The following is a 22,553-nucleotide window of genomic DNA, read 5'->3' on the forward strand; positions in this document are numbered from 1 at the left end:
GTCTCTGCACATGGCTCCACATCCATCTGCATTCCCCACAGTCCACCTCTGATCACCATTAGCAGCAGATCATTGTTTGACTTACATGCAGGTTGGTCCTTGGGATTCAACAAAGCACTCTCCTCGGTGGCAGTCATAATGATGCTTGCTAGTGTTGCTGCAGTTGGAGACACAGCTCAAGACGCCGGATACATTCATAAGGGTGTAATATTGACTGTATCCATTGGGAACTGCACCTGAACAGGTCTCTAAACAAATACAAAGAGAACCATGTTACCAATGCATATGGCCAGAGCAAGACTGTAGACTAACTCTACCTTCCTCCTCCGCTAACAATAAAAGGGAGTCACGAGTTCAGTACAGGTTTGAATGCAGGGCTGGCCCAACAGTTAGATAAGCCTAGACAATTGTGTAAGACAGATGTTTGTGAGGGCCAGCAAAGAACAACAGCAATCAAAGCAAAACAAGAGATCCTGACAGCCACCCAAACACAAACAGCCACTAGAACATAGTTTTACCAGCAAAGAGAGATGCGCACATGTACATGCAAACCGTCTTGGGTGAATCTCTTCATAGAGGCGGTTAATGAATCCCAGTAAAATTCAAAATTGTTGCGGGAGGGCTTATATTGGAATGATCAAAATTTGTTGATGAGAATTTGAATATAATGAGTCTCAGATGTAAATGGTTAAAGCCCACTTATAATCTTGGAAAATTCAATAAAAATGTGTACAGTTGGCTAAGGTTCTGCCTATTTAACAATTCCAGAACTGAATAAGATGGAATGGCAACTGTGGAAGACCTGCAGGCCCCCATGGCTAAGATTGGTCAACGCGCATATGATAATCATATGCCAAGAATTCCACTAATCGGACAAGAGGAAACCATTACTCAAGAACACCCAACTTGAATTCTATTTAAGGTATGCGAAGGAACATTCAGAAGATACTGCAGCCATATGTTTGTTTATTTGGTTTCTTGATATAACACCCTTCACATGGGGCAACAGTGCAGTTTACAGCAAAAGGGTTACAAAGGTATAAAAATTACTGAGCGCATTTAATAAATATAGCACATAAATCAGGAAGTCTGGATAACAATCAAATTCTACCAAAAGGGAGAGGAAAGACCAGAACTCAGACAGCATCAACTATTGCCAACTATATCATCATCCCCCATCGTACTCAGTCCACCTCATCAAATGCAGAAGGAGACGCCTGCTGCCATGTCAGAACTGAGCTAGATCAGGTACAGGAGATCATAAATGCCAGCTCTGTGGGTGCTCGAGCACTCTCTTCCTCCATTAAGCAAATATCTTCTCTTTGTCTAAGGTGGAGGAGGGGTAATTTTTGATGAGTTTAGCACCTTTGATCTTTCTGAAAATTTGGTTTCTATGCTGGAGGTTACTGGTGTGATTGGATCTTCAGGATTATGAAGAATCTGGTTTACTGAGGTGGGTGAGTGGGGGGATCTCAAGGGCTGGTACTCAATCAGTAGAGGTGTTGGAAGCTTTGCAATGATTTTTATCTCCCCTGGATTAGCACAAACACATATGTGCCTACACAAGTTCTTAGCCTTACCTGCTGAGTCCAGAATCATCCCATCGCTGACTTTTGTGAAAGCCTGGTTGAAGCACAACATATCTAGAATAAAAGCACATTAGCGCTTTATTACACTTTTGGAGGGATTTTGTTATAAGAGTTCCCTTCCTCTTGGTTTTTGTCTGATCTGTCCCTACTGTTCGCATTGTGACAGGATCTCTGTAAAGGATGAAACGTTTTGCAAAGATGGTGCTGAGGGCTTACAGGAGCTGAGAAGGCAGAGGACAGCATCTTACGTGACTGTGCACCAAGCCACTAAATATACCACCTTCACTATTGATGTGGATTCAGTGGGTTCTTCCCTGAATATACAGATGCTATTGAAACTAGCAGCTGTGTTTCCGAAATGATGTCTTGGGAGTGGATTCATATTTTCTAGAGTCTTTGGAACATTAAAGACTTTTTGCACCAAAGAGGGGATTATTTATCTTCATCCAGTGGAAGAGGCTCCTCAAGACAGGTGCACTGCTCCATCTGTCTGCTCAAATACCTTGAGAATGAACTAAACAGAAAAAATCTGGAAACCATTCACATGCACCAAAGCATATATATGTGCACAAGGAATTTGTCTCTCATGGTTGCCAGAATGTATTCCAGAGGACCAATCAGAAGGCTGATGTTCCACTAGCTGAACTCACTTTCCAACTAAATTATTGAGTCTATTTGAATTTAGCTCAGCTTTTTCAGTAGGTAGTAGCTGAATGGGTTACATTGAGGCACACAAGGCATTTCTAAATTTGTGCCTGAGGCAATGGAGGGTTAAGGGACTTGCCCAAGATCACTAGAAGCAGCAGTAGGATTTGATCCAGGCTTCCCTGATTATCAGTCCACTGCTCTAACCACTGGGCAACTCTTCTGCTCTTCTGCTCCATTAGAAGATTTGAAACCTGCTGGAACAGAGTACAAAACGGACAGAATAGAAGAGGACAGAACCCGAGTCTTCACCGAGGTGATGCTGAAGAGGGAGGGATCCCAAACACAGGTTCATTACAGAGGGAGATCTGGCATTCTTTAACTCCAAAGCTAATAGTGGACTTCTGTCAAGGCAGGCATACCTGTGCTGTTGCTGGTGCAGTTTGTGTGGTGAATACTTTGATTGAGATTATTATAAATAACGCTTAAATAATCACGATTGGTATAGTTCGATAATGCCATTTGGATGATGACCTTGTAGTCCACGATGATGCTGCCTTGGCTGAAAAGAAGAGAGAATAAAGTGGTCAGTGTCTACCTCAAGGTAAATCCCACTTACCAACCCTAGAACAGATTTTCAATGCCATTTAACTGGAGAATGCTGCTGAATATTTGCTGTGACCCCCGTAGCACTCTCCAGTCAGTGCCATATTGGGACAATTTCTCCAAATGCTATGGAGTTAAGGTGGATCTCATAGCTATTCAGCCACTGATGGTATTCAGTGCCATTGTCCAGATAACTACCCCGGCAAGTAGGCACTGTTCCCTCAGGAGCCCTCTACCTACAGTCCTGCCAGTGGGGGGTGCTTTTCACTATCACATTTTGAATAGTAAGGGACGGGTAAGCTTTGCAGGACTGCAGGGAACCTTGAAGCACCTCCCCCCTCCCCCTCACTGGCAGCAATGCAGTTGGAGGACTCCTATTCAGCATAGAGGGAATCGGTTAAGTAGGACCACAGAAATAGCTGTCCTAACTCAGGGACGCCGAGGGTGGGGCAGGGTGGGCAAAATTTCTCAGTACTGACTTCCAAAGGAAGGGGGGGCAGTGCCGGTAAGCCTCTTCATGCCGGCCTCCTTCCGGGTCTGTCTCTCCTGCTCCTGCCCGGCTCGGTCTAGGCTGCCCTGTCCTAACTTGCCAGGATAGTTATCTGTGAACTGGTGGTGAATATAGCCAACACCCAGATAAAACTCCTAGGGGCCAGGCAAGAACTGGATATTGGTGCCAGTGCCTGGAGTACCAATACAATGGGGATGGAAATGAATTTAACTGGGAATGGGGTGGTGATGGGGACCAGCCCTTCCTCTGCAAACACACACTCATCTCTGGTACCCGCTGGGTTAACTCTAGCAATGGAAGATAAGCAGGAGTTGGCCCATGAGAAATATTCTACTCAAGAAATGAACTTATATCCACACACTTATCCACTTGAATTGGATGCTATGATATATCTCAAACTCCCTATCTGCCCACGCGCTTGGTACAGCTGATATAAGGGTTTTCTACAGGAGGTTCTGTTGGTGATTGTGGTTGGGGGCTGAGAAGGGAAGGTTAGCAAGTGACTCATGATGCGTGCTTTGAAGAATCATACAAAAATATTTGCTTTCCCTATCTTGTAGTACAGTTCTATATAATATAACCTTCGCACCTCAATGAAATAATCTCCACGCCTTGGTACCCAGGAGTGGTCTCATATACCATCTTCATCTGGAAGAGAACAGACTCACAATTAGTGAAGGAAAACCTTGTGATGTCTTCAGACAATGTCAGCTCCAGAAGAGCCCTTAATACCTGGTTCCACTCTGTGGTCCAGGGACAGGAGCAGAGCAGGGACAAAGTGGGTCAGCATGCCAATGCTCACTGTCTCTGGAGCTGACGAATGTCTTTCTTACTCTTAATCTTCTTTTCCTTATTGTAAACCGCTTTAGGTTAAACTTGTTTACGGAAGTCATTCTATCATTATAAATATGACATATCACAACATTTAAGGGTCTCTGTCCCAAGCAGGTCCCTATAATCAGGCCCAGCTTTCCCAGTCCCCTCCTACAGTAGTGATCTAGAGCAGTGCATTATTTTCCTTTTTAGCAAATTTATCTTTTTGTCTTTGACAGCGATGACAGATTTCTCATCTACTTTTGTCTCCAGAGACGGTTGTCCTGTGCAAAGCCCAGGTTCTCAGGCTCAGGTATCAAACCAGTAAGGCACCATCTTCAGTTTATAACTGAGACCCTACACATGAATTATAGCAGAAGATTCAAAAAACAATCTAACACTGCTCATTTCTCCAAACAAAACCAATCCAGCAGCCTAGACTGTTAGACTGTTTTGTATCATGTTTAACTCTCTCGCTGTGCCAATAGTGATTAAATCATAGCATCCTCTAAAGGATCAGAGGGCCCTCCCCCCTCCCATGTATTGTACAAGTTCTTAGTCTCATCCAATAGGCCAAGAAAGAGTCATCCTCAAAGTTAAAATCGTGTACTTGGATCCCATTTAAAAAGAGGCCAAAAAATGACAATATTCCAGTTAAACAGGGAAACAGCCTGTATATAATATATGTAAATCACTGTGTTTTACCCTTTACCCCTTTCTCCTCTTACCTGTTCCTGAAACCTCAATGAAAAAATTTGATAATCTGTGGAAACAGGATTCTTCAGGTTATCATTGAATATTTCATTCATCACCTCCACAGTGACCTGTTTGGTGACTTTAATCTGTTCTGTGAGAGACAAAATAAACCACAGAGATTAGTTGGAGCTGATGATTAAGACCAGTTGACTTGGGGAAGGAAAACCTTCACCAGCTCTTGAGGTCACATTTTCAGCAGGATTCACCTTCTGGAAGTTCATTAGTGGACTTGGGGAAGGTGCATTTGGGGTTTTATTATTAACCTGTGCTACTGAGGAAACAGAGCTGAACCTTTTGTTGAATGTATTTGCCTAGACTGAAGCTGTAAGTAGATGTATTTTTTTTGCATTTTTAATAAACCATTTAGAAAAGTTTGGGATTAAGCTATTTTTGTCAGATTTAATTAAGAAAAAAGAAGCATTTTGTAGGAAAAGAGGTTGATTTAGATTTTACTTTTCCCTGATTAACCTTTTGGGGGTGGAGAGGTGGGAGGAGGCTAGACTTGGAATATTAGAGGGGGACAAAACTTAAATAATAAGGAAATTATCATGGAAATTCTGTAGTGTAATAACTGTGGGGATTTATTCTTTAGGGAGATCCTCTGGAGGCATCAATTTTATTCAGTCTTTGTCCAGCTCTCTGGATTGAGGAACAGGTTGGCTTGGCATGTGCACATGCTGCTTCAAAGAGGAGCTACCGTAGCATCATCGCCTTCCTTCATGTCTCTACGGGCTCTCTAAACTTTGGGATCTTGGCAACACCATCGTTCTCCCATACCCATCCTCTCTGGCATGTACTGTCTAGTTTTGCCTATCCGCACCAAAATCTTAAATAAGCCCTAATGTGGTGGAAGTGTGTACCATATCAGAAATCAAGAAATCCTATGGACGACAAAGGTTCTCTACTGGCAAAGAAGCCAGAGATACGATCTGAGGTTATGCTCCAGGAACGAATTTGTACAGGCTAAACAGGTCTTACAGTCCATATCTCTCTCTTTCACAGTTTCAGCGATCGGATGCCATTAAAATTGTACAAAGGGGGGAAAAGGTGGAAGGGGGAAGCTGTAACTTACCAATAACAATGGCGTTTTTCACGAACTGGCAGAAGGTCCCATAGAAATTAGGAGCACATATACACCCGCCACCATTGGGTGCGCCTCCATTCTGACAAGTAACATTCATCTGGGTAGGGGTCACTGCAGAAAAAAGAAAGAGTCAGATGCAAAGCTGCCTCTCATGCCATTAATGGGGCAATAGGGCTGTGTCTATTCTTTTATCCACACTTAACCAAACAGAGATCATGAGATGTTTGGAGAAGCAAACGTGGTGACCCTGAGACTTGCTTTCTACAGCTCTGGGCACACTCACAGCCCAATGATCAATTTCCCCACACTGTTCCGAACAGCGCTGTAAAATTAGTACTGGAACAGCGTGGGGAATTACCACCCCTATGATCAGCGCTAACCAGCTTTGATTTCCACTGCTGCCTAACAGTCGGCGGTGAGTTAAGATCCAGAGGTTCAATTCCCTCTGCAGCCCCGTGTGACCCTGGGCAAGTCACTTAGCCCTCCATTGCCCCAGGTACAATACACTTAAGATTGTGAGCCCATCAGGGACAGTGCAAGCATCTGTATAGTTATATGTAAACCACCTCAATTCGTGCTTCAAAAGAGGCGGCATATCAAATTGATAAACTTAACTTAATAGCATGCAAATTTATGTGTTGATCATTGTGGTACTTCTGCAGGAGGATTGTGGTTGGGCATGCGCAGTCCTGCAGAAGTCTGTGAAAAAAAACTGGACCTGTCAAACTATCAAATAAAGATCAACACAAGGGGCTGGAGGTCCAGTGGACCACCAGTCCCCCCCAACCTCTCCCAAAATACCTGGTGGTCCAATGGGTCCCCAATAGCCACACCCCACCACCTGGTAGTCTAGTGTCTCCTCCCAAACCCTCACCCCATACCTTGAACAAGAGGGGGGGGGGGTGTTTCACTGCCTCCTTCTGCAAGTGCCACCTTCAAAATGGCAGTGCCCTGCCCTGCCCGGTGCATCCTGGGATGCACTGGGTGGGGCTTGAGCATCATATAAGGGAGAAACTCTTATATGGTAGTGAAGCCTCACTCAGTGGCACCACCATTTTGAAGGTGGTGCTTGCAAGAAGAGGGATTACTACTTTCTCCTCTTGCTTTTAGGTTTGGGGGGGCACACTAGACTACCAGGTGGAAAGGTGGCTATCGGGGTCCCACTGGATCACCAGGTATTTAGGGGGGGGTTGGGAAGGGCTTAAGTGTGTGTGGGGGGTGGGAGAGTGAGGGGCAGGAGGACCTTTATGGGGGGTGTGGTGGTCCACTGAGACAGGAAACAAAACAAAATGAAACTTGTCAGGCTGCCCATCCCTAGTGCTAGTACAAAATTCGTATTGAAATGTAACTGGTCACTCAGCACAGGCAGTCATACTGGTCACTCAATGCAGGTTGTCCTGATTGGTTTTAGGGTTCCTTCTTCAGCAGGTCTGTCACATGGTGTAGTGGACAGAATATCCTTAACCTAAAGTCAGGAATCCTTCTGTGCCAACCTCACAAATTTCATTCCTGAAATCCATATGAACTTGTTTGGTCGTTCATGCCAGCTACTTGTGACCTGGATCGGCCACTGATGGAAACAAGTTACTGAGTTTGATGGACCTTCAGTTTGTCCCTGGAGCAATTTCTCCAAATGGATTAGTTAGTTAGTTAGTTAGTTAGTTAGTTAGTTAGTTAGTTAGTTAGTTAGTTGGATTTTGCTCATACATTTTTCAGTAATAGCTCAAGATGATTTACATTCAGGTACAGTGGGAATTTTTGAATTAGTTTTGCGCATACCATAACAGGCAATGCTTATGTTCCAGCAGTTGCAGATGTACTAGGCTGGAATAGCTCCCAAACTGACCAGCCTTTATTTACTAAAGGATGTTAACTGAGTAGGCTTCTCTTCCACAAGAAGCAGTTGAGTTTTAACAATATTTAGATTTTTGTACAGAGCAGTATAATCCAGCAGTTCTTACATCCTTATTCAGAGGTGTCAGGGCTGCGCTCTAGATGAATCTTTAGCCTTACAATCCCTTCAATTAACTTTCAGGCCCCTAATCTGCAATCCCCTCCCCTCCCCGAGATATCATGCTTTTAAATATTAAACACGCCTACAAATAATAAGGAAAGTTTCCAAAAATAAATAGACTGTCGGGATCTATTTGTTTTGCTTTAACTGCGGCTCCTCTTTGCTGCCTCCCAGAAGCTGTTGCCCGAGGCAACTGCCTAGTCCTGCCTAATGGTTGGGCTGGCCCTAAGAGATGTACCACTATACCCTTTTCCCCAGGTACTTTATTTAAGTGTATTTGGTAGATTCATTTACAACAGTATAGTGGTGTGCATTACCCAGATAAGCAACAGTGACAAACAACACTTCAACTTCAAACCGTCCTTCAGCTGACCAGTTAGCGAAATACTTCAGTGACAAAATCACTAATCTTTTCAAGTCAGTTTTTCAAGACAACATCACTGAGGACTCTTTTCTTGACAAACTAGATCCTGGTTTAGATGAAATACCAGTTGACCGATCTTGGACTAAGTTCACCCCCCTGACCACTGAGGAAGTCACCAAAACCATCTCCATACTCTCCAAATCACAATGCCATCTTGACCCATGTCCAAATTACCTTCTGAGAGGCGCTCCAACATGCTTCATCTTGGATCTCACCACTCACATAAATGTCCTGCTTCAACGAGGTTCCTTCCCTACCAATCATGGTAATATTTTATTAACACCTAAACCAAAAAATCCAAAGAAGCCAGCAAACGATGTTACCAACTACCGTCCAATTGCCTTCATCCCTCTAATCACTAAACTAATGGAGAATAGAGTGACCTCGCAACTCAATGAATATATTCAGAAATTTTCCATCTTTCATGAGTCACAATCGGGCTTCCGCTCTGCCCACAGCACTGAAACGGTCCTCCTTACTCTAATAACTAAATTCAAACAGGAAATCGCGACTGGAAACAATATCCTCCTTTTGCAATTTGATTTATCAAGCGCTTTTGACATGGTAGACCATAACATTCTTGCTAAACTTCTGGACAGACTTGGAATTGGCGTCAATATTATCAATTGGTTAAAAGACTTCATCACAACCAGGTCTTATCAAGTTAAAGGAACCACAAATATATCATTCCCTTGGTCGTCTGAATGCGGGGTGCCACAGGGATCTCCTCTTTCCCCGATACTCTTCAACCTCATGATGATCCCCTTGGCCAAGTTATTAGCCAAACATGGCCTTAATCCCTTTATATACGCTGATGACATCACCATTTTTATTCCCTTTAAATCAAACATTTGACATTTCTGATAAAATCACTACTGGCATGTCCACCTTGATCTCCTGGGCTAATGCCTTTAAGATGAAATTAAATAAAGAAAAAACTCAATGCCTAGTCCTTTCGTCTCAATACTCCCCACCTTTACCAGCCACCCTCAATACCCCAGATGTAACTATCTCCATCTCCAATAGTCTAAAGATCCTTGGAGTTACAATAGATAGCCATTTATCCTTCGATAACCACGCTAAGCTCACCACGAAGAAAATGTTTAATATTATGTGGATTCTGAAGCAAGTGAAATCCTATCTTCCCTTGAACACTTTCCGGAACCTGGTTCAATCCACAGTCATCACTCATGTTGATTATTGCAATAGTATTTTCCTTACTGTAAATCCCAAGTACTGAAAAGTCTTCAGACTGCCCAGAACACGGCAGCCAGACTTATCTTTGGCAAGTCAAGATTTGAAAGTGCTTCACCCCTTCGAGAGAGGCTTCATTGGCTCCCCATTAAAGAGAGAATACAAGGTCCATACAATGATCCATAAGATCATATCAGGAGAGTCCCCCAGTTATATGAACAACTTGATTGACCTTCCAATTAGAAATAAGTACATAAGTAATGCCACACTGGGAAAAGACCAAGGGTCCATCGAGCCCAGCATCCTGTCCATGACAGCGGCCAATCCAAGCCAAGGGCACCTGGCAAGCTTCCCAAACGTACAAACATTCTATACATGTTATTCCGGAATTGTGGATTTTTCCCAAGTCCATTTAGTAGCGGTTTATGGACTTGTCCTGTAGGAAACCGTCTAACCCCTTTTTAAACTCTGTCAAGCTAACCGCCCTCACTACGTTCTCCGGCAACGAATTCCAGAGTTTAATTACACGTTGGGAGAAGAAATATTTTCTCCGATTTGTTTTAAATTTACTACACTGTAGTTTCATCGCATGCCCCCTAGTCCTAGTATTTTTGGAAAGCGTGAACAGACGCTTCACATCCACCTGTTCCACTCCACTTATTATTTTATATATCTCTATCATGTCCCCCCTCAGCCATCTCTTCTCCAAGCTGAAAAGCCCTAGCCTCCTTAGTCTTTCTTCATAGGGAAGTCGTCCCATCCCCGCTATCATTTTAGTCGCCCTTCGCTGCACTTTTTCCAATGACATCACGAACATACCTCAATTTACACCTCCCCAACTGCAAAGGTATCAAATACAGAACATACTATGCTTCCAGTTTCTCCTTCCTAGGAAGTCAACTTTGGAATGCTCTCCCAAGGTCCATCCGAGCAAGTAACAACTATTTACCTTTCAGGAAAATGTTAAAGTCCCATTTTTCTCAAGCAAGCTTACCCTAATGGACCAACTTAATTCTACCAGCCCACCTACGATACTCCTGCTACAACGTCGACACGAACTTTGACCCCAATGACACATTTGACTTTACTCTCAAATCCCTTATACTCAATCCCCTATCTTCTCCCCCCCCCCCATCCTTTTACCATTTCCCTCCCTATCTTCTTCCCTTTTACCTATCCTATCCTTGTCTACCTTCCCTATTCCAACTCATATATTCCTGGGTGCTGTTACCACTGTGTTTTTCTCAGTTCATAATATTCTTTTCACATGTCCTTGTAATGCTTTTTCACTATGTAAGTAGTTATGATCATCACAGTTTATAATACTCTTCCTACATTTCCTTGTTTTGCTTTATTCTCTACCATGTAAGATGCTTTCTTTTACAATGTAAGCCGCACTGAACCTGCTGTATGTGGGAAAGCGCGGGGTACAAATGTAATAAATAAATAAATAAACACAGAACAGTACAATGAAATAAAATAAAATAAAAACAGTAACTTATACCAATAAAAGGAAGGTGAGATTTACAGTTTTAGGCTTCTATAAGCAGAAAACCTTTCAGGTCAACATTCAAAACCACTACCTTGGATGGCGTTTAATACCCTTGCATCAATCCTGCACATCCTGTTTCCACACCTCTGATTTTCAGTTGCATTAATGAGTAGCACCAGATTTAAAGATTAGGTGCCAATTGAGGATCTTTTTTCCTCTCCAAAACTCTTAAAATCGTCAGACTGTGCAATGGGTGGGAATCCCTATCTGGAAGATGATCAAAAGCCCCGCGCTGTTCCAAACAGCGCTCTAAAATAGCGCTGGAACAGCGAGGGGTGCTATTAGACCTATGATCAGAGATAATGCATGCAAATTTACAGTAAGCAGCGCAATTATCTCTGATCATGGGGTAGAAGTGCGGGAGAATTGTGCCTGAGCATGCGCTCAGCACAATCCTCACGTACATGTTTGTCAAGGTCTGGGCTGTCAAAAGCCCAAACCTGTCAAACACAGGGGCTGGAGGTCCATGGGACCGCCAGGCCCTGACTACCTCTGCCCTGAGCAACAGGGGCTGGAGGTCCGGAGGACCTCCGGTCCACCCGACGACCCCCCCCCCCCCCCCCCCAGATTCAGGGGGGGCTGGAGATCCGGTGAGACATCATCCCCTCCTTTTTTCTATTCTAAGAGCATTTTTCACCTCTTGAGATCATCAGAGTATTCCTTGCCCTATCAAGAGAGAAATCATATCAACTTCGGGAAAAATCATCACAGATTCTTTCTGTTCAGGAAAAAGGCATACAAGGGATAGGGCTGGATCAGAGGTTCCATAATTCTATGGGCTCAAGTTGTTATCATATCTGGACAAAGAAGATAAGGAAGGTGACATGAACATTGACACCTGATGCTAAGACAGTTGTGAAAAGAGGCAAACCAAGGAATCAAGCAACAAAACTAAAAAACATGCCCAAACAAAGAAGGCCAGAAGTCTCAGCAAACAGAAACACTTCAACAGAATTACTACTGCAAAATAGCCATCAAACAACATCATCAAGGAAGTTCCAAACAATGAAAATGATACATAAAAATCTTTACCTGATGAAGTTCGAGAAGACGTCGTCAATGTATCTGTGACAGCAACAGTGGAACGGGGAGGCTTAGTTTCTCTATTTGGAGTAAGAGGGGGAACAGGACCATGACTGTTAGTCTGTGTTGTGTGGTTGACAATCAGAGGAGAACTGTGACTGGTGGTCTTAGTAGTGTGACTGACTATGGGAGTTGAACTGTGACTGGAGGTCTCTGTCGTGTGACTGACTATGGGAGTTGAGCTGTGACTGGTGGTCTCTGTAGTGTGACTGACTATGGGAGGTGAATTATGACTGGTGGTCTCTGTAGTGTGACTGACTATGGGAGTTGAACTGTGACTAGTGGTCTCTGTAGTGTGACTGACTATGGGAGGTGAACTGTGATTGGTGTTCTCTGTAGTGTGACTGACAATAGGAGGTGAACTGTGTCTGTTGGTCTCAGTAGTGTAACTGACTATGGGAGTTGAACTGTGACTGTTGGTCTCAGTACTGTGACTGAGTATGGGAGCTGAACTGTGACTGGTGCTCTCTATAGTGTGACTGACTATGGAAGTTGAGATGTGACTGGTGGTCTCAGTAGTGTGACTGACCATGGGAGGTGAACTGTGACTGGTGGTCTGTGTAGTGTGACTGAGTATGGGAGTTGAACTGTGACTGGTGCTCTCTGTAGTGTGACTGACTATGGGAGTTGAGCTGTGATTGGTATTCTCTGTAGTGTGACTGACTTTGGGAGGTGAACTGTGACTGGTGGTCTCTGTAGTGTGACTCACTATTGGAGTTATGCTGTGACTGGTGCTCTCTGTAGTGTGACTGACTATGGGAGTTGAGCTGTGATTGGTATTCTCTGTAGTGTGACTGACTATGGGAGGTGAATTGTGACTGGTGGTCTCAGTAGTGTGACTGAGTATGGGAGCTGAACTGTGACTGGAGCTCTCTGTAGTGTGACTGACAATAGGAGGTGAACTGTGTCTGTTGGTCTCAGTAGTGTAACTGACTATGGGAGTTGAACTGTGACTGTTGGTCTCAGTACTGTGACTGAGTATGGGAGCTGAACTGTGACTGGTGCTCTCTATAGTGTGACTGACTATGGAAGTTGAGATGTGACTGGTGGTCTCAGTAGTGTGACTGACCATGGGAGGTGAACTGTGACTGGTGGTCTGTGTAGTGTGACTGAGTATGGGAGTTGAACTGTGACTGGTGCTCTCTGTAGTGTGACTGACTATGGGAGTTGAGCTGTGATTGGTATTTTCTGTAGTGTGACTGACTTTGGGAGGTGAACTGTGACTGGTGGTCTCTGTAGTGTGACTCACTATTGGAGTTATGCTGTGACTGGTGCTCTCTGTAGTGTGACTGACTATGGGAGTTGAGCTGTGATTGGTATTCTCTGTAGTGTGACTGACTATGGGAGGTGAATTGTGACTGGTGGTCTCAGTAGTGTGACTGAGTATGGGAGCTGAACTGTGACTGGAGCTCTCTGTAGTGTGACTGACTATGGGAGTTGAGCTGTGATTGGTGGTCTCTGTAGTGTTCGGAGTGGAGCTGTGACTTGTGGTCTCTGTATTGTGACTGACTAAGGGAGTGGAGCTGTGACTGGTGCTCTCTGTAGTGTGACTGACAATAGGAGGTGAACTGTGACTGTTGGTCTCTGTAGTGTGACTGACTATGGGAGTTGAACTGTGACTGGTGCTCTCTGTAGTGTTCGGAGTGGAGCTGTGACTTGTGGTCTCTGTATTGTGACTGACTAAGGGAGTGGAGCTGTGACTGGTGCTCTCTGTAGTGTGACTGACTATGGGAGTTATGCTGTGACTGGTGCTCTCTGTAGTGTGACTGACTATGGAGTTGCGCTGTGACTGGTGCTCTCTGTAGTGTGACTGACTATGGGAGTTGAGCTGTGATTGGTATTCTCTGTAGTGTGACTGACTATGGGAGGTGAATTGTGACGGGTGGTCTCAGTAGTGTGACTGAGCATGGGAGTTGAACTGTGACTGGTGCTCTCTGTAGTCTTGGGAGTGGAGCTGTGACTGGTGGTCTCTGTAGTGTGACTGACTATGGGAGGTGAATTGTGACTGGTGCTCTCTGTAGTGTGACTGACTATGGGAGTTACGCTGTGACTGGTGCTCTCTGTAGTGTGACTAACTATGGGAGTTGAGCTGTGATTGGTATTCTCTGTAGTGTGACTGACTATGGGAGGTGAATTGTGACTGGTGGTCTCAGTAGTGTGACTGACTATGGGAGGTGAACTGTGACTGGTGGTCTCTGTAGTGTGACTGAGTATGAGAGTTGAACTGTGACTGGTGCTCTCCGTAGTGTGACTGACTATGGGAGTAGAGCTGTGACTGGTGCTCTCTGGGGTGTGACTGACTATGGGAGGTGAACTGTGATTGGTGTTCTCTGTAGTGTGACTGACAATAGGAGGTGAACTGTGACTGTTGGTCTCAGTAGTGTGACTGACTATGGGAGGTGAACTGTGACTGGTGGTCTCTGTAGTGTGACTGAGTATGGGAGTCGAACTGTGACTGGTGCTCTCTGTACTGTTGGGAGTGGAGCTGTGACTGGTGGTCTCAGTAGTGTTACTGACTATGGGGGAAGAGCTGTGACTGGTGCTCTCTGTATTGTGACTGACTATGGGAGTTGAGCTGTGACTGGTGGTCTCAGTAGTGTGACTGACTATGGAAGGTGAACTGTGACTGGTGCTCTCTGTAGTGTGACTGACTATGGGAGTTACGCTGTGACTGGTGCTCTCTGTAGTGTGACTAACTATGGGAGTAGAGCTGTGATTGGTATTCTCTGTAGTGTGACTGACTATGGGAGGTGAATTGTGACTGGTGGTCTCAGTAGTGTGACTGAGTATGGGAGTTGAACTGTGACTGGTGCTCTCTGTAGTGTTGGGAGTGGAGCTGTGACTGGTGGTCTCTGTAGTGTGACTGACTATGGGAGTTGAGCTGTGACTGGTGCTCTCTGTAGTATGACTGACTATGGGAGTTGAACTGTGACTGGTGGTCTCAGTAATGTGACTGACTATGGAGGTTGAGCTGTGACTGGCGCTCTCTGTAGTGTGACTGACTATGGGAGGCGAACTGTGATTGGTGTTCGCTGTAGTGTGACTGACAATAGGAGGTGAACTGTGACTGTTGGTCTCAGTAGTGTGACTGACTATGGGAGTTGAGCTATGAGTGGTGTTCTCTGTAGTGTGACTGACTATGGGAGTTGAGCTGTGACTGGTGGTCTCTGTAGTGTGACTGACTATGGGAGGTGAACTGTGACTGGTGGTCTCAGTAATGTGACTGACTATGGAGGTTGAGCTGTGACTGGCGCTCTCTGTAATGTGACTGACTATGGGAGTTGAGCTCTGACTAGTGCTCTCTGTAGTGTGACTGAATATGGGAGTTGAGCTGTGATTGGTGTTCTCTGTAGTGTGACTGACTATGGGAGTGGAGCTATGACTGGTGCTCTCTGTAGTGTGACTGACTATGGGAGTTGAACTGTGACTGGTGGTCTCTGTAGTGTGACTGACTATGGGAGTTGAGCTGTGAGTGGTGTTCTCTGTAGTGTGACTGACTATGGGAGTGGAGCTATGACTGGTGCTCTCTGTAGTGTGACTGACTATGGGAGTTGAGCTGTGACTGGTGGTCTCTGTAGTGTGACTGACTATGGGAGTTGAACTGTGACTGGTGCTCTCTGTAGTGTGACTGACTATGGGAGTTGAGCTGTGATTGGTGTTCTCTGTAGTGTGACTGACTATGGGAGTGGAGCTATGACTGGTGCTCTCTGTAGTGTGACTGACTATGGGAGTTGAACTGTGACTGGTGGTCTCAGTAGTGTTACTGACTATGGGGGAAGAGCTGTGACTGGTGCTCTCTGTATTGTGACTGACTATGGGAGTTGAGCTGTGACTGGTGGTCTCAGTAGTGTGACTGACTATGGAAGGTGAACTGTGACTGGTGCTCTCTGTAGTGTGACTGACTATGGGAGTTACGCTGTGACTGGTGCTCTCTGTAGTGTGACTAACTATGGGAGTAGAGCTGTGATTGGTATTCTCTGTAGTGTGACTGACTATGGGAGGTGAATTGTGACTGGTGGTCTCAGTAGTGTGACTGAGTATGGGAGTTGAACTGTGACTGGTGCTCTCTGTAGTGTTGGGAGTGGAGCTGTGACTGGTGGTCTCTGTAGTGTGACTGACTATGGGAGTTGAGCTGTGACTGGTGCTCTCTGTAGTATGACTGACTATGGGAGGCGAACTGTGATTGGTGTTCGCTGTAGTGTGACTGACAATAGGAGGTGAACTGTGACTGTTGGTCTCAGTAGTGTGACTGACTATGGGAGTTGAGCTATGAGTGGTGTTCTCTGTAGTGTGACTGACTATGGGAGTTGAGCTGTGACTGGTGGTCTCTGTAGTGTGACTGACTATGGGAGGTGAACTGTGACTGGTGGTCTCAGTAATGTGACTGACTATGGAGGTTGAGCTGTGACTGGCGCTCTCTGTAATGTGACTGACTATGGGAGTTGAGCTCTGACTAGTGCTCTCTGTAGTGTGACTGACTTTGGGAGGTGAACTGTGACTGGTGGTCTCTGTAGTGTGACTCACTATTGGAGTTATGCTGTGACTGGTGCTCTCTGTAGTGTGACTGACTATGGGAGTTGAGCTGTGATTGGTATTCTCTGTAGTGTGACTGACTATGGGAGGTGAATTGTGACTGGTGGTCTCAGTAGTGTGACTGAGTATGGGAGCTGAACTGTGACTGGAGCTCTCTGTAGTGTGACTGACAATAGGAGGTGAACTGTGTCTGTTGGTCTCAGTAGTGTAACTGACTATGGGAGTTGAACTGTGACTGTTGGTCTCAGTACTGTGACTGAGTATGGGAGCTGAACTGTGACTGGTGCTCTCTATAGTGTGACTGACTATGGAAGTTGAGATGTGACTGGTGGTCTCAGTAGTGTGACTGACCATGGGAGGTGAACTGTGACTGGTGGTCTGTGTAGTGTGACTGAGTATGGGAGTTGAACTGTGACTGGTGCTCTCTGTAGTGTGACTGACTATGGGAGTTGAGCTGTGATTGGTATTCTCTGTAGTGTGACTGACTTTGGGAGGTGAACTGTGACTGGTGGTCTCTGTAGTGTGACTCACTATTGGAGTTATGCTGTGACTGGTGCTCTCTGTAGTGTGACTGACTATGGGAGTTGAGCTGTGATTGGTATTCTCTGTAGTGTGACTGACTATGGGAGGTGAATTGTGACTGGTGGTCTCAGTAGTGTGACTGAGTATGGGAGCTGAACTGTGACTGGAGCTCTCTGTAGTGTGACTGACTATGGGAGTTGAGCTGTGATTGGTGGTCTCTGTAGTGTTCGGAGTGGAGCTGTGACTTGTGGTCTCTGTATTGTGACTGACTAAGGGAGTGGAGCTGTGACTGGTGCTCTCTGTAGTGTGACTGACAATAGGAGGTGAACTGTGACTGTTGGTCTCTGTAGTGTGACTGACTATGGGAGTTGAACTGTGACTGGTGCTCTCTGTAGTGTTCGGAGTGGAGCTGTGACTTGTGGTCTCTGTATTGTGACTGACTAAGGGAGTGGAGCTGTGACTGGTGCTCTCTGTAGTGTGACTGACTATGGGAGTTATGCTGTGACTGGTGCTCTCTGTAGTGTGACTGACTATGGGAGTTGCGCTGTGACTGGTGCTCTCTGTAGTGTGACTGACTATGGGAGTTGAGCTGTGATTGGTATTCTCTGTAGTGTGACTGACTATGGGAGGTGAATTGTGACGGGTGGTCTCAGTAGTGTGACTGAGCATGGGAGTTGAACTGTGACTGGTGCTCTCTGTAGTCTTGGGAGTGGAGCTGTGACTGGTGGTCTCTGTAGTGTGACTGACTATGGGAGGTGAATTGTGACTGGTGCTCTCTGTAGTGTGACTGACTATGGGAGTTACGCTGTGACTGGTGCTCTCTGTAGTGTGACTAACTATGGGAGTTGAGCTGTGATTGGTATTCTCTGTAGTGTGACTGACTATGGGAGGTGAATTGTGACTGGTGGTCTCAGTAGTGTGACTGACTATGGGAGGTGAACTGTGACTGGTGGTCTCTGTAGTGTGACTGAGTATGAGAGTTGAACTGTGACTGGTGCTCTCCGTAGTGTGACTGACTATGGGAGTAGAGCTGTGACTGGTGCTCTCTGGGGTGTGACTGACTATGGGAGGTGAACTGTGATTGGTGTTCTCTGTAGTGTGACTGACAATAGGAGGTGAACTGTGACTGTTGGTCTCAGTAGTGTGACTGACTATGGGAGGTGAACTGTGACTGGTGGTCTCTGTAGTGTGACTGAGTATGGGAGTCGAACTGTGACTGGTGCTCTCTGTACTGTTGGGAGTGGAGCTGTGACTGGTGGTCTCAGTAGTGTTACTGACTATGGGGGAAGAGCTGTGACTGGTGCTCTCTGTATTGTGACTGACTATGGGAGTTGAGCTGTGACTGGTGGTCTCAGTAGTGTGACTGACTATGGAAGGTGAACTGTGACTGGTGCTCTCTGTAGTGTGACTGACTATGGGAGTTACGCTGTGACTGGTGCTCTCTGTAGTGTGACTAACTATGGGAGTAGAGCTGTGATTGGTATTCTCTGTAGTGTGACTGACTATGGGAGGTGAATTGTGACTGGTGGTCTCTGTAGTGTTGGGAGTGGAGCTGTGACTGGTGGTCTCTGTAGTGTGACTGACTATGGGAGTTGAGCTGTGACTGGTGCTCTCTGTAGTATGACTGACTATGGGAGTTGAACTGTGACTGGTGGTCTCAGTAATGTGACTGACTATGGAGGTTGAGCTGTGACTGGCGCTCTCTGTAGTGTGACTGACTATGGGAGGCGAACTGTGATTGGTGTTCGCTGTAGTGTGACTGACAATAGGAGGTGAACTGTGACTGTTGGTCTCAGTAGTGTGACTGACTATGGGAGTTGAGCTATGAGTGGTGTTCTCTGTAGTGTGACTGACTATGGGAGTTGAGCTGTGACTGGTGGTCTCTGTAGTGTGACTGACTATGGGAGGTGAACTGTGACTGGTGGTCTCAGTAATGTGACTGACTATGGAGGTTGAGCTGTGACTGGCGCTCTCTGTAATGTGACTGACTATGGGAGTTGAGCTCTGACTAGTGCTCTCTGTAGTGTGACTGAATATGGGAGTTGAGCTGTGATTGGTGTTCTCTGTAGTGTGACTGACTATGGGAGTGGAGCTATGACTGGTGCTCTCTGTAGTGTGACTGACTATGGGAGTTGAACTGTGACTGGTGGTCTCTGTAGTGTGACTGACTATGGGAGTTGAGCTGTGAGTGGTGTTCTCTGTAGTGTGACTGACTATGGGAGTGGAGCTATGACTGGTGCTCTCTGTAGTGTGACTGACTATGGGAGTTGAGCTGTGACTGGTGGTCTCTGTAGTGTGACTGACTATGGGAGTTGAACTGTGACTGGTGCTCTCTGTAGTGTGACTGACTATGGGAGTTGAGCTGTGATTGGTGTTCTCTGTAGTGTGACTGACTATGGGAGTGGAGCTATGACTGGTGCTCTCTGTAGTGTGACTGACTATGGGAGTTGAACTGTGACTGGTGCTCTCTGTAGTGTGACTGACTATGGGAGTTGAGCTGTGACTGGTGGTCTCTGTAGTGTGACTGACTATGGGAGGTGAACTGTGACTGGTGGTCTTAGTAGTGTGACTGACTATGGGAGTTGAGCTCTGACTGGTGCTCTCTGTAGTGTGACTGACTATGGGAGTTGAGCTATGAGTGCTGTTCTCTGTAGTGTGACTGACTATGGGAGTTGAGCTATGACTGGTGGTCTCTGTAGTGTGACTGACTATGGGAGGTGAACCATGACTGGTGCTCTCTGTAGTGTGACTGACAATAGGAGGTGAACTGTGACTGGTGCTCTCTGTAGTGTGACTGACTCTGGGAGTTGAGCTGTGACTGGTGGTCTCAGAAATGTGACTGACTATGGAGGTTGAGCTGTGACTGGCGCTCTCTGTAGTGTGACTGACTATGGGAGTTGAGCTCTGACTAGTGCTCTCTGTAGTGTGACTGACTATGGGAGTTGAACTGTGACTGGTGGTCTCTGTAGTGTGACTGACTATGGGAGTTGAGCTGTGAGTGGTGTTCTCTGTAGTGTGACTGACTATGGGAGTGGAGCTATGACTGGTGCTCTCTGTAGTGTGACTGACTATGGGAGTTGAGCTGTGACTGGTGCTCTCTGTAGTGTGACTGACTATGGGAGTTGAACTGTGACTGGTGGTCTCTGTAGTGTGACTGACTATGGGAGTTGAGCTCTGACTGGTGCTCTCTGTAGTGTGACTGACTATGGGAGTTGAGCTGTGATTGGTGTTCTCTGTAGTGTGACTGACTATGGGAGTGGCGCTATGACTGGTGCTCTCTGTAGTGTGACTGACTATGGGAGTTGAACTGTGACTAGTGGTTTCTGTAGTGTGACTGACTATGGGAGTTGAACTGTGACTGGTGCTCTCTGTAGTGTGACTGACTATGGGAGTTGAGCTGTGACTGGTGCTCTCTGTAGTGTGACTGACTATGGGAGGTGAACTGTGATTGGTGTTCGCTGTAGTGTGACTGACAATAGGAGGTGAACTGTGACTGTTGGTCTCAGTAGTGTGACTGACTATGGGAGTTGAACTGTGACTGGTGCTCTCTGTAGTGTGACTGATTATGGGAGTTGAGCTGTTACTGGTGGTCTCAGTATTTTGGTTATTCTTTGAATCTAGTTCTAGGTTTTCACTTTCTTGTTGGCAGGTAGAGTTGCATGTTGTCATCTCTTCTCCCACTCTCTCCTTAGGCCCTTGTATCTCCTTGGCAGTTACTGGTCTCACATTTGTTTCTGGAGTCATTCCTTGCTTGTCTGTTCCTGTGGAAAAGGTTCATATATTGATGTCTCATTATTGGAGGGATTTTGCTACCTGTAATCTCTGAGTAGTAGAATCTCAGAGGCCACTGGTTTGATGGACAATCATCAACTCTGCCGTTTTTTGGTATTTAAGTTGGATATTTTCAGTTCTGTTGCCTAACTCTGAAGATAAATACGCAATTTGAGGCCATGCTAGCCAACCCTTTTTCCAAACATAAGATACCTGCTAATGTTGACTTTGTAGATTGGATTGGTATGCAGCTAAATAAAAATATTTTATCTTACTTTATGGAATCCAGTGTACACAAGGGAAATATGCCCTATTAATCAGTATTTTTTATCCCTTTTTTGTATCATTATTTTTTTTGTGTGTGTGCATGATGTGTTCAAAAGCATTTGAAACGTTGCTCTGCCCTCTGTTTTATTTGATTTCACCTTTCGTGTATTTGATTTTACCTTTGGTCTTCTTTTACCACACAGCACATTTTGAGTGGAGGAGTATCCTAGTGCAGTAGCGTTCCGAGGGGCGCTGACACCCGGGGCGGATCGCCGATGCGCCCCGCCCCCCGGGTGCAGCGCCCTCCCTCCGTGCAGTGCGACCCCCCCCCCCGGCAAATGGACACCCGCCACCCCGGCGAAAGAACCCCCCCTCTGGTGCACGCTGCTGGGGGGTGCTGCGCACCGGTCAGCGTCGTTGGTTTCCATGCTCCCTCTGCCCCGGAGCAGGAAGTAACCTGTTCCGGGGGGCAGAGGGAGCATGGAAACCAACGACGCTGACCGGCATGCGGCATCCCCGAGCGGTGTGTACCCGGGGCGGACTGCCCTCACCGCCCCCCCCCCCCCTTGGTACGCCACTGTCCTAGTGGTTAGTGCAGTGGACTTTGATCCTGGGGACCTGAGTTCCATTCCAACTACAGCTCCTTGTGACTCTGGGAAAGTCAGTTAACCCTCCATTGCCCAAGGTACAAAATAAGTACCTGAATATATGTAAACCGCTTTGATGCAATTGCAAAAACCTCAGAAAGGCACTATATCAAGTCCCATTTCATCTTGTGATGCTGTCACTTTTAATTTGCAACGCAAACCGTTTTACTTTCTCAAATTCATTGGCAAGTAATTTGGTTTATCTATTTTTCCACCCTGTTAGCTTTAATGCTACATAAATATATGGATAAATGGATAAATATGTTAAAATGAAGTTCCCTTGATTTGGGGCATCTGTCAGTTTATTTTTTCCCTTGTGTACATCGTGTGGAGGGGCATAATCGAACGAAAACGTCTATCTCCATGGGCGTTTATCTCCGAGAACGGGTCCGTGAAGGGCGGACTGAACCGTATTTTCGAAAAAAATAGACGTCCATGTCTTATTCGACAATTTGTGAGCTGGGCGTTTTTGTTTTTCAGCGATAATGGAAAATGAAAGCGCCCAGCTCAAAAACGAATAAATCCAAGGCATTTGTTCGTGG

The 22,553-nt window shown here is 45.8% G+C and overlaps 1 protein-coding gene across 1 annotated transcript in view; it reads right to left on the bottom strand.

Annotated features, from left to right (window-relative positions):
* The window catches only part of LOC115457015 (mucin-16-like), a 139,250-nt gene that overhangs the window by 88,811 nt on the left and 27,886 nt on the right, over positions 1-22,553 (bottom strand). The window contains 11 exon segments of the mRNA XM_030186440.1: positions 86-248; positions 1,581-1,643; positions 2,657-2,796; positions 3,941-3,999; positions 4,893-5,011; positions 5,993-6,115; positions 12,221-13,996; positions 14,438-14,612; positions 14,969-19,918; positions 19,991-20,394; positions 20,911-21,087. Coding sequence (XP_030042300.1) covers positions 86-248; positions 1,581-1,643; positions 2,657-2,796; positions 3,941-3,999; positions 4,893-5,011; positions 5,993-6,115; positions 12,221-13,996; positions 14,438-14,612; positions 14,969-19,918; positions 19,991-20,394; positions 20,911-21,087 — 8,149 coding nt within the window.

The sequence above is a fragment of the Microcaecilia unicolor genome, chromosome 14 (assembly GCF_901765095.1).
Source record: "Microcaecilia unicolor chromosome 14, aMicUni1.1, whole genome shotgun sequence".
In the NCBI taxonomy this organism is placed as follows: domain Eukaryota; kingdom Metazoa; phylum Chordata; class Amphibia; order Gymnophiona; family Siphonopidae; genus Microcaecilia; species Microcaecilia unicolor.